This window comes from Neocloeon triangulifer, unplaced genomic scaffold, assembly GCF_031216515.1.
Source record: "Neocloeon triangulifer isolate White Clay Creek 2 clone unplaced genomic scaffold, ASM3121651v1 ptg000015l, whole genome shotgun sequence".
NCBI classification, from domain to species: Eukaryota; Metazoa; Arthropoda; class Insecta; order Ephemeroptera; family Baetidae; genus Neocloeon; species Neocloeon triangulifer.
This window is the reverse complement of record NW_026775557.1, coordinates 3,121,170-3,133,363: the sequence shown is the minus strand read 5'-3', so window position 1 is coordinate 3,133,363 and position 12,194 is coordinate 3,121,170. Positions and strand designations below refer to the sequence as shown.

Genomic DNA, 12,194 nt, shown 5'->3' with positions numbered 1-12,194 from the left:
ATTCAGGAAAACTCAATTTTTAAAACATATATAATACATTATTTTGTAAAAATTTAATCTGCATACACGTCTTCACTTTAAAAAAAAATCTCACCGTAAGTCCAAAAAGTTGAAATTATAATGTATTGCGCCCATGTCGACAATCACAAGAAAAAAGAAACTGATTTGCCTATGCATTATGTTTGATTAATATAAATTGATGGGATAAGAAAGACATAAATTAATTAAGGTTGCCTCAGCGACCCATAAAAATTCTAAAAAGAACATACCCAATTAACATTAATCTTAATCACTGACCCACAAAAAGAACATTTATATTTAATGCACACTTTCAGAAAAAAAAATATGATGGACAAAATTTAACGTCTTTAACATTTGATTTTAATACAGTTTATCGATAGACATCATGAGGCAAATGTAAATAATTTTGTTTAAAAAAAAGCATACTTCCATTTAAGGTAAATGAATTATTGAATTGCTTTTAATTTAATGCAAATTAAATGGACAAAAAAATTAATGTGATTTTAATAGTAAAAATGGCCTGGTTTTGACAAGTGTGTGTGAGTCATACAACCGTAGAATGTGTTTTTTGTTGTTTCAAAGCGATGAACCCTTATAATCGATTGTACAAATAAAAAGAAGTTATCAAAAGAATATAGAAAAACATCAGACACGCAAGTATTGTCCTCCTGGAGTGACTCATGCAAGGTATTCGAGTTGAACTTTAGCTGGGCGCGCTGCAGCGATGATAAGCCCACCAGTGATTGCCGATAAGAAAAAATAACACGCCTATAAATCTCTCCGCCAAATATTCAGTTTTCTGAGTGGTAATACTTACTTATCAGCGGTCTCTGCAGCTGAAAGCATAATAAAAATCGCTCTCCTGCCAAAAGAAAATTTCCAGGAGCCAAAATGGGTCTGTTCAGCTGTATTGGCAATTTGATCAACGGCATCTTCAAGTACATACTTTTTATCTTTAACTTGATCTTTGTGGTAAGTTACGATCAATGAATAATTTACTTAATTAAAAAAAATAATAATAATTTTTCCTAGCTTGCTGGAATTACAATCTTGGTTTTGGGAATTTTGACGGAGATGAGTATTTTTGACATCAGCCAGTACCTCTCGTTGGACGTAAATATTTGAAAAAAACGCAAATAAAATACTTGATGCAAATTTTTCTATTCTTATCAGATCCACACATCAGCTATTGTGCTGATGGTGGGCGGTGGAACGATCGTCATTGTTTCATTCCTTGGCTGTTGTGGTGCAATTTCTAACAGCAGGTGCCTTTTGAACTTGGTATGCATTATATTTGAAAATAAACAAAAACAATGCAAGTTTATTGATTTAATGTTAAATTTTCTAGTACGCTGCCTTCCTGTTGCTAGCACTTTGTGTGCAAGTGGCTGGATTCGTTTTGGTTATTTCTTGGAATCCAAATCTGAGCGTTGACCTCGAGAAGGAAATGATAACCCTGATGACCGATTACCCGCCAGCCGGGCTGGAGGGGCAAACTGGAGAACCGGCGCAAGTCTTTTGGGACACTTTGCAAACCCAGGTAGGCTTTTCATTTTCCGAAAAACTATGATATGTGAAAATTAAAAAAAAAAATCTTGATTTAGGGCGAGTGCTGTGGAATACGTTCAAGCCTTGACTGGGCCTCCTACAACCCCGAACTGTCTCGGGTGCCCGACTCTTGCTTATGCGACCCTTCGATCGGTTTATGTACGGCCGACGGATTCTATTCTCGAGGTTGTTTGCAACACCTGCAGGAAACAATTTTGAACATCCAATACATCATGGCGTGGACAGCTATTGGCGTGGCCGCTTTCGAGGTGGTTGTCGGTACTCTGACCCTCATTTTTGCAAACAGTTCTAGAAATAGAAAGGACCGACACTAAATCAACAATAAATTTGTAGTTATAATGCACGGCAACAAAACTCTTTCCTTAAAACACCTTCAATTATTTTGGATTTTATATCGTGTGGGATAAATTCAAAATTTAAAAATAAAATTCTGCAGATTTGAATGCATTTTTTTTTATTATTATTATTTCCTATTCTGCATGTTTATCAAATTGGACTATTTGCATAATTCAGCTAACTTAACTTCTTTCATGGGCAACTATCACAAGGTATGGACAGTAGGCCATTTTAGGCGGAGACTTAAGGAGGTGTCCAATTTCCGACGTTGAAGTCTCCCATTGTTTTGCTTTCGTTCAAAAGTGCTAGGTTATTTATAATTAATAAAATTTAAGTCCTTTGAATTTTGCTAAATGAGTTTTCACACTTGCAAAAATATTTGAAATTCAAATCAAATAAGAAAATGAAAAATGAAGCCCTATATTATTTTCAATGAAGATGCATATATTTTTTTTTTAATTTCAATATATAAAATCTACTTTAGTTGATATAAGAGAACTAGAACATGGTTTTATTATTGCTGGATTAAATAGATTCCCCTCTCTCTATTTTAACATGCTAGGATTATGATTTTAAAATTAATGTTGCTTAATTAAAACATAATTAAAAGTCTTTTCCAAAATTTCTTGAGGTTTTACCATATTCAAATTTTCATTATTGGGGCAATTGAAATTGCGTATCATTTTAATTAAAGTTAAATAAGATTTGATTGCGCGTGATTCATTCTCACAGGATCAAAACCAGCGTATTTTTGCTCTTCCAAAAGATAAAATTTCATTGTCAGTACAAGGTATAACTGATAACTTGATTGATAAGCTACGTTTACATTTTATAAATCAGTCAGCATCAGACAGCAACACTAACAGGAGCAATATGGGCTGCTGTCTGTTTGATTGCATAGGGGGATGCGTCCTCACCATCTTCCGATGGCTCATTTTCATCCTCAACTTGATTTTTGTGGTAAAACATAACTGAAAATTTGAACTAATACATTAAAATCTGAAAAATAAAAATCCATATCTTTAGATTGCAGGAATAGCAATCATAATTTTTGGATCAATCGTTTTGGCTAACCTTGAAACACTGGACAATTTCTACTCTCACAAAGTAAATCATATAAATTTTTAAAATTTGATCATTTCAAATAAAATATTTTTTACTCAAAGACCGGCATTGGAGCAATTATTTTGGTAGTTTCTGGAGGATTGGTTGTAATTGTTTCGTTTCTTGGCTGCTGCGGAACGCTCAATCGGTCTCATCGGATGTTAAACACGGTCAGTTTACAACCAATTAAAATTATCATTATTGATTGAAAAAGTTTCAGTACGCCGTTTTTCTGCTCGTCATTTTTGCCCTCCAACTGTCTGGGAGCATTTGCTCATTTGCCTACAAGGACTACTTCACGTCTAAGGCCCTGGCTAATATGGAAGATTTGGCAAAGATTTACTACGTCCCTGGATTCGGCGGCGATCTTCAAGCCAAAGAGGCTTGGGACGACATGCAGTCTATAGTTTGATATCAGAGGAAAAAAATATTTACTTTAATAATTACGGTTCATTATAGTATCACTGCTGCGGAACCCAATCCTTCGCGGACTGGTCGAGGCTCAGGCCAGAACTAATGGGCTATCCCAATTCGTGCAATTGCCAGATTTTTGAAAAGGATTGTGGCATGAATGGTTTGTACAACGAGGGGTGCTATAATGTATTGGAACCGTTTTTGACAGCCATGTTGGACGCAGCTGCAGTCATTGGAATCATAGTAGCAATTTTACAAGTACAATTAATTTTTTTAGCTCTATATGGTTCTTAATTAAATTATTTTTTCAGTTGATCGTGGCTATTTTCTCAATGTGCGTAGCAAGTTCATTCGAAGCAAGCAATTACATAAGAATGTATGTTTAAGTGGCAGAAGAATACTGAAAAAATTGATAATTATTATGACAAAAATCGAATTTAGTGGAATAAAGGAGAACAAAAAAATTTAAATTTGTAATACACGATAAACGGATTTTTCCCCCTAAAAATTTCAGCAAACCTGACAAAATTTAAAATTTATTGTTTATTTTTACCGAAAGTACAGCCTGTGACATCATTTGATAAGAATGATATGATAAGCCGGCGAGTATGTATTGATTAGAAAATATTCCTTGCATCGCTTGTAGATAACTCAATAGCGTTTTCGCTCTAGATCATGTAGTTAGGACGTTTCAAGCGTAAAAATGAATTGTTTTTCTGCTTGCCTTCATTCGCCACAAAAACTGAAATGGATGCTCTTCGTTTTCATTGGATTGAATTTAGTAAGTTTTATAATATTTAATGAAATTCAAAACTGCAATATGATTTTCCTCTCTAACGTAAATTTAGGTTTTGAGCGTGACTGTTGTGATATTTGCAGCAATTATTATATCTACCGTTACCAATCTTGACGGATTATTAAACTTATATAGCGTAAGTGCGAAAAACTAAATTTAAATATTAAATCTAATATAGTTAATTTTATATTTTACCTAGGATGCATGGCCAGCTCTAGTTTTGATCTCCACAGGATGTTTGACTTTTTTGGTGGACGCTTTGACCACTCTTGCGGCGGTCAATAGTTCTTCATGCTTACTGACTTTTGTATGTTCAAATAGTTTTTATTTAATTCTTTTAGTTTTAACTTTTTTTTCTAGAGTTTCTTATTGAGATGCCTATTGCGCGCAGTGCAATTTAATGGAATCATTATTGCCTTCGTCCGGAAAAGCTTTTTCCGCGGAAGTCTTTTGTACAACTTGGAATATCAAGCGTCAAATTACTAGCTGCCTAATGCAGGTGGCGACCCTGGCGCTAAATACAGATGGGACCACCTACAAATCAATGTATACTTGTGTCTGTCCCTCGAAAACATATATTTTGTATCATATATATGTATTTATTTTCTTAGTATTACTGCTGTGGAATCCGAGGCCCTGACGACTGGAAAACCTATCGCCCAGAAATGCAAAACTTGCCGACATCATGCATTTGTTCCACTGCTGATGACGACTGCAGGCAGGATTTCATCTACAGCAATGGGTGTTATTCACAATTGGAACCGTTTATCATTCAAAATACCGTACTGATGGGTGTCTTTGCGATTGCTTCACTGGTCACACAGGCAAATAATATAATTTAGTGATAACGTCTTTGTAAACGCTCAATTCTTTTTTAAGGTGCTTCTGGGATCAATTTCCCTTCGGCTGAAGGGTGTTTTGAGAAGACGGGGGTCTGAAATGGTCGATTTGTTGGAATGAATTATTTTAAAGTTAAATTTTAAGAACTATGAACTCCCTTACTTTTTGGATGAAGAAGCACTCCATGATGAGAAGTTTAAGAGAAGAAATTCAATCACTCAAGAGAGCAGCGTTTTTTCAGTTTAAAAAAAAAAAAATATTTTACAAATTTCTCATGGTCTTAAAAAAAAACCAGCGAAATGGAAAAATTTCTTAAAAAACAGAATGAAATCTTCTGGGTGCAATAAGATTCTTTTTGTTACAAAGGTTCTCAATTGTGGTGTAATTTTATTTTTTATTTTTGCTCATAAAATAGGATTGCAGGCCGTGACCCAAACTGGTAGGGCAGTTTGATTTTTTAATTTTAAAAAACTTAGTAAGGTAAAGTCCGATTTCTTAGCCCCTTGACAATTATAATTTTATTAACAATAAGAATGTTGGGAGTGACATACATAACATGAATTCTGCCTTATCATGTATCTAAAAAATAATTCATATTATACAAAGTTTCCACCATCGTAATAAATAATTTACGGAAAACTTATAGAATATTTTAAGTGACAAGAACAAAAAATAACTCAACTGATTGAGGCTCATGCAGCGGAGGATATACCTTTTCTTTGATCTCGGAATTTTTAGCAAATCATTGCTAATGTTGGTGTCTTTCTGTCTCAACATTAATATTTCTTTTGATGTTAAATTTGTTAATAACAATTTGGAAAAATAAATGAACATGATAATTAAACTCTGCCTGCCTATTTCTCTTGATAATGGCGGTGGGAGGCACCTTGCTAAAGCTCAGGGTTTGATAATACTTATTTGCTCCAAGATAACGGTGGGTAATTAATTTTGTATTTAACAATGTCCATGCCGACGGCAGTCCCAAAATCCACATGCTAATTTATCATAATTCAAGGCTGCAAAAGTGTTAATCCTCTTCATTACATTTAATCTACATACTTTTAATCTGATATGAAAAAGCCATTTGACGTCGACGCTTTGTGTAACTAATAGGGTAGATGTGGCCAGACAAGATAAGATATCGCATATATGTGACTTAATACGCCTTCAGCGCATTAATCACTGATTTGCGCACAGTCTTACGGTGACAACAGGTACGGAAAAATGGCAGTTAAACTGAATTGCGCTGAATCAACTATAAAATATATCCTATTTTTCTTGAATTGCCTCATATTGGTGAGTGAAATTTTTTATTTAGTGAATCAAACTAATCCATGCCCAAAAAAAGCTTGGAGGAATTGCTTTGGTTGTTTTAGGATCGATCACTATTGTCTATGTTACCACATATGATGCATTTCTCTCGGACCCTGTGAGTATTTAAAACCAAATTTTTATTTCATTGTAAATTATTTAAATATTTTAGTATTCAGCCCCTGCAATCGTTGTTGTGACAAGCGGCGCGTTGATTGTCCTGGCCGGTTTGATCGGGTGCTTTGGAGCGGCCAAGCAATCCTATATAGTGCTATTGATAGTAATATTTTAATTTTTTTTATTGTGAAAGTTCTCAGTATTAACAAAAATATTTCAACGAAAGTACGCTGGATGCTTGTGCGTCATTTTCCTGCTACAATTTGTTGGCGGAATTTTGGTATTCACTTTCCAAGAGGAGTTGGGCGATATTTTCCGCAACACTTTGGAGGATCAGATGAGACTTTACGACGATCCTGAGAACGGAGATATGTCTAAATTGACTTGGGACACACTGCAAAGTGACGTAAGTCTGCATTTGAATTATTTTTCGCAGTGCTAATTTAATTTTTGTAAATACTTAAGTTCAAATGCTGTGGCATCGACACGTTTTCGGACTGGAAAGAATTTGCAGGAATGGATCTTCCACCAGATTCATGCAAATGTGATGGTACAAACTTGGACGTTTGCAATTCCGCAGGTTACTTCAAAAAGGGATGCTATTTTGAACTCAAGAATTATTTTACCACCTTCCAAAATGCTCTCGGAGCGGTGGCAGTTGTCTTTGCAGTAGATGAGGTATTTTTTTCTCTAATTAAATTATGATAATAAAATTGTGAAATTTAATAAATAATTACAGCTCATTGCAATTGTTTTTGCAATAATTATGGCCTTCTCCATTAAACGGCGGCTGGATGACGAGCCTGCTTTCGTCACGAACGTCGCATCCAGAAAGTTCAGTGATGAGGACACGTAGTAAATTTTATTTATGTAAATAATACTCGATTTGTTTGTAATAAAAGCAGCTGTAGCACCTTTTTCACTTATTGCTAAATTTACTACACGTTTATGCACCCCGCACAGCATGCATGTTGTGCACGTGGTATACCTCGAAGCCTCCCGGTTTCGTCTGCAGAGAGCAGCCCCTGCAGACTACGCAGGGAACAGAATTTCGAACGGGCGAAAGCAGATGTCACCCCCTGTTCTGCACACGAACCCCGCTGGCAAAATAATTTAATATGCTACACTTTGTTGCGATATCAGGAAATAAATTGAAAACATATTCATCTAGTTCCAGGAAATGTTTGATTGGATAGAGAATTTTTTGTAGGTCAGAATATTATGAAAAGTTTCCTTCATCCGATATCAATTTGCTAGGAATATGAGTCAGTATAAATATAAAGAAAATATTTTTTTTTGCAATGAACTCATGTTGTAGAGCAGCGAATAGCATTTTGCAAGCTTAATATCTTGATGAAAATTATATAATTCTGCGTAGCCGTTTGTAAATGTTAAAAAGGAAAAAATAGTGAAAAAAATTTGTATTTGATCATAACATCTAAATTTATATAAATGACCTAAATGATTACGCTAATATTAATATTGTGGCTGCAGCCCGCAGCCGAAACATGTAGAGCAGGATACTGATTTTTTTAAGCAATTAAAAAACCACAAAAACCCTTCGAGGAAAAGTCGAATTTAAATTCAAACCATCGTGAATCAACCCTCGATCGTGAACTTCAACTACAAAATTAACGCTAATAATTTAATCAAGTCAATTATATTCATCTAAAGCCACAATTTTATCTTGCCACTTCAAAAGTATTGAAGTTGACACATACTTAACAATAACAAACACACTAAAATGATTAATTAGCACCCATTCAAAGATTGTATTCTGTAAACCAGATTCAGGAATGAGCGCATTATTTCGCCAGATAATTTGGTGCGTGCGATATGTGTTTGTCTGTGTACGGTTTGCTCTTTGGATATATATTATGCAAACAACCAATTATCATGATAATGGCGCCAAATACACTGCCATAATAAGGCTTGAGCGCGCTAAAGAGACGAACACACACTGGTTGGCTGCAGACATATGTATGCGACGAGATAAGGTTCATTAATCAACAACTGAGCGAGCAAGCGCGCCCACACACACCAACCAACCAACATTATACGTGAGCCTCACTCTCTCTTCGACATGTGTCACTCGTCTCTCGCATTAATTATGCAAATACGTTCTGATTAATTAATTTATTTGCATTCATCGGTGATGAGACCCTAGGGTGGCCAATGCTATGGAATTTGATAGTCACAAAATAGTGTGATCTACCGATTTATTAATTTATTTAAAAAAATAATTATTCATTTGTTTAATCTGCAAAATTTCAATTTTAATCTTTCAAGGCAAAATGAAGAGTTTATTTTAGTTTAATTTAAAATTATGAACAAAATAAAAAGATTAAAACTCAAACATATGCAATTCCTCTTTTTAATAATAATTATTGTAAGTAATTAAATTTGAGTTATGAGCAAGAATTTTTCCATTTTCAAGGCAAAAGCAAAATTTATTAAATTTAATTTAAAATTTTGAACAAAATAATAAAAATATTAAAATCTAAAACAAGCAATTTCTGTTGTTGTTTCTTTTTATAAAAAAAAATTAGACTTTTATTATTATAATTTATTTATATTTGAGATTATAAGCAAGAATTATTCGTTGCTCCGGCTAATCTCCCGAAAGGTAAATCATTGGGTATGAATTTGCGCGCAGGGCGTGATTGGCCTGTGATTGCCCGGCATTAGCGCACCCTCTCATATATTAATTTGGACCGCCACCGCCGTTTTGCGTTGTCTGCCGAGAATGATAATTGGCCCGTTTTTATTGTGCCGCCAGTGCGCACTGATGAATTATTCAAAACGGCTCGCGGGATAATGCAACGCAATTGCGGTCCCAATTAATTATTCATGGGCCAAACTTGACACAGTTATATTGATTATTCCGCCGCCTGAATGCGCTGTTTCTGGTGCTGCGTGAGCCTTGGGCCAATTAATGTGCACCAAAGTGCCCACCCCTTTTTCAAAGTCGCACCAATTAATTACCTTTACAAAAAAAAAAATACATAAGCACAAAAATAGGGATACAAAAAAAAAGGATAAATTTATGAATTTTATGAAATAAACTTTTGAAGGATATAATAATTTGCAAAAATCAAGATTTATATGTTATCAAAAATAAAATTTAAATGTTTTCAAATTAATTTTATTTTCGGTAGCATTTTTTTTTTAAATTATTCTTCCTCCAATTTTAATTTTTCCTATTGTTGCCAACGACTGAGAAGAATCAATAATAAAAATGATAGATTAATGAAATCAAACATTAAATACTGCGGACCTAATTTTGATTACAAATTTTATTTTTTATTTCTCATTTGAAGATTCGTGAAAAGAAAAGTGATGCGGAGTCAAGTCAATTCGATTATGCGTCGTTCGAGTGCGATTACATTGTGCCCCAGCGCTAATTGAGTTGGTAGTTGCGGTCGTGGATAATTGAGTTTGGGGGTCGACGTGCGGTTGTCGCGCGCGATTCGCTGCCCAGTCGTCACAGTAATAAGACCGTCGCCGTCGTGCTCTCACTCTCAATAATGCGAAGGGGCTAAAGTGCCACAGCACCCTTCCGTCGGCCCAGCCGGCATTTATGGACGCACACACGAGGGTGCAGCGTAAAACTGACTGTGCCGCCCGACACGATCACCTACCCAAATTACTCAATATGTAGGGAAACTACCGCCCGCTATGAACCTTTTTACAGCTTTCAAATGCCTAGGGTGACGAACGCTTTTCAATTTCTTATCTATTTTATCATGGAAATGCGAGATCCATAAAGAAAAATTGCTGGATATAAAATCATTTCATTGGAAACTTAAAAAAAAAATCAATTTCATTCTATAAAAATGTCTTACTTTGCAAGTTAATAACGAAAGCTTTACCTTTCAAACAAAGAGGAAGAAAATTTGTTTTTTAATGTTTATCTTATAAGATTTTTAATCAATTATTTTATTTGCAACTTCAACTGAATTTAAAAATCAACAACATTTTGACAAAGTTCTTTATCACTTCTTTAAGATATTGTAAAAATTTTTAACTTAAATTGACCATTGTCTTCAATTCGTTTTTTTTTTTTTTTTGTGGCTTTCCTTGGACTATTTTAACAAATCCATATAAAATTTAAAAATGTAAATATCTTGGTGAAAGTGGCCTCTGTCTTTCGAAAGTTGCAGAAAAAATGACTTTCCATATTTTGTAAAGGTTTTCCCAAAAGCTTCTCACTCAGGCAAGAATTATTCAAAGAGCAGACAAGTTGGAAAAGTCATGAATTTAAAAAAGTTGAAAGCAGTTTTTCTTGGCGCGGTGTATGTGTGTGCGAGCAGCGTTCTGTGTTGATATTGCATTAGAATAAGAAGATTCTCAAGTCAGCAGCAAGGCGGTTTTGGCACCTTGCACGTTGGAATATGTAATGTCTGTCGGCGTGTGCGAGTGAGCGAGCGAGTGCGCCGCCGATATGAAAACTCGTAGCTCAGCAGCCGAGTTTGGAGTGCACAGGTGGATTTTGTGGCTTTCATATCTCACCTGATGGCGCGGCCCGACCAGCTCTCAAATCGCACCCCAGAAAGCCATCCGACACTGGCAAGGGCCAATTTGTCAAACGACACACACAACGCATCAACATAACCGTGGAACTAAAATACACCCTCGCCTCTTATTAATGAATGCAAATTAATACCGTGAGCTCTTCAGTTGATTCAAATAAACCGTATTTTCCAATATTTCAATTATAAATAAGGAGATCGATATCCATGAGAATTGCATCAGGTTTCAGGTAAAAGATTTAATAATTAACAAAATTATATTTAGAGTATTCAATTGATCAATTTTATCAATTATTTTTTATAATTATTTTTAATTTTTGCTAATATAAAATTTAATTCAATTATTATTTTATGAAATAAACCCTGAAAACTGTTTTAAATTTAACATAAAAAGTAAGAAAATTAATTAACTTTAGATTCTATATTTTTAGGACACTTTTTATTCAGGAAAAATGAAATGTAAAATTTAGGATACTCATTTTTAGGACTTTTGCTTTTAGGACAAATAGAGAAATCAGTTTAAGGTTTTAGGACAAATAACGGTGACTTATTAATGTATGAAATGGATAATTTCTGAACATGGCAAATTTTATGTGGTTTCTGCGAATCAGCTAAATCAGGGTTTTAAACTCCAAACCGTAAAACAGGGATTTTCAGTACCATGCAGAAAAAATAATGTTCAACTTTATCGAGGGGAGCCGGATTTGAACACCTGGAGTTTAAAATTAGTTTCCCCAGAACCTGCAAGAAACCTTTATAGGAATCCTCTGAAACATTGAGCATAATCTGTGTTTTATTTTAATGAACCTTTGAAAGTCTTTTATAAAATGTAAATGAAATAGAGATATTAATATGATTTGAAAGTTTTTAAATTTGTCATTAAATTAAATTTGCTTTGTGTTAAATGTATTGAATTATATCTGTTTTTAAAGTTTTACAACACAATTAATTTTGTCACTCGGCCTGTAAGAAATTTGAAATTCAACTAATCTGGAATAAAATAATTTTGACCCTTCTAATATCATTGATGAATAAATCAATGATGTAACAAATTTCTTAAACATCATTAAATTAATCTCGTGTTGTTTAATTAAACGCCAGCGGTTACTTTAACGTTTGCCGAGCTCTCATTGTCAGTTTTTTTTCCTGACGTT

At 34.3% G+C, this 12,194-nt stretch overlaps 3 protein-coding genes across 3 annotated transcripts in view; 2 read left to right on the top strand and 1 right to left on the bottom strand.

The window, feature by feature from the left end:
* The window catches only part of LOC132202774 (focal adhesion kinase 1), a 100,536-nt gene that overhangs the window by 85,038 nt on the left and 3,304 nt on the right, over positions 1-12,194 (bottom strand). The window lies entirely within an intron of this gene.
* LOC132202613 (uncharacterized) overlaps positions 811-12,194 on the top strand; it is a 310,158-nt gene continuing 298,774 nt past the window's right edge. The window contains exons 1-10 of the mRNA XM_059629619.1: positions 811-993; positions 1,054-1,134; positions 1,195-1,302; positions 1,370-1,561; positions 1,626-1,898; positions 2,659-2,886; positions 2,953-3,033; positions 3,093-3,200; positions 3,251-3,436; positions 3,490-3,702. Coding sequence (XP_059485602.1) covers positions 913-993; positions 1,054-1,134; positions 1,195-1,302; positions 1,370-1,561; positions 1,626-1,898; positions 2,659-2,886; positions 2,953-3,033; positions 3,093-3,200; positions 3,251-3,436; positions 3,490-3,702 — 1,551 coding nt within the window. The 5' untranslated portion in view covers positions 811-912. The remainder of the gene's footprint in view (positions 994-1,053; positions 1,135-1,194; positions 1,303-1,369; positions 1,562-1,625; positions 1,899-2,658; positions 2,887-2,952; positions 3,034-3,092; positions 3,201-3,250; positions 3,437-3,489; positions 3,703-12,194) is intronic.
* On the top strand, positions 6,232-7,432 carry LOC132202778 (tetraspanin-9-like). The gene is made up of 6 exons (XM_059629949.1): positions 6,232-6,376; positions 6,429-6,509; positions 6,564-6,671; positions 6,735-6,914; positions 6,974-7,186; positions 7,248-7,432. Exons 1-6 carry the CDS (start codon positions 6,305-6,307, stop codon positions 7,362-7,364), a joined length of 771 nt encoding a protein of 256 aa, XP_059485932.1. The 5' UTR covers positions 6,232-6,304; the 3' UTR covers positions 7,365-7,432.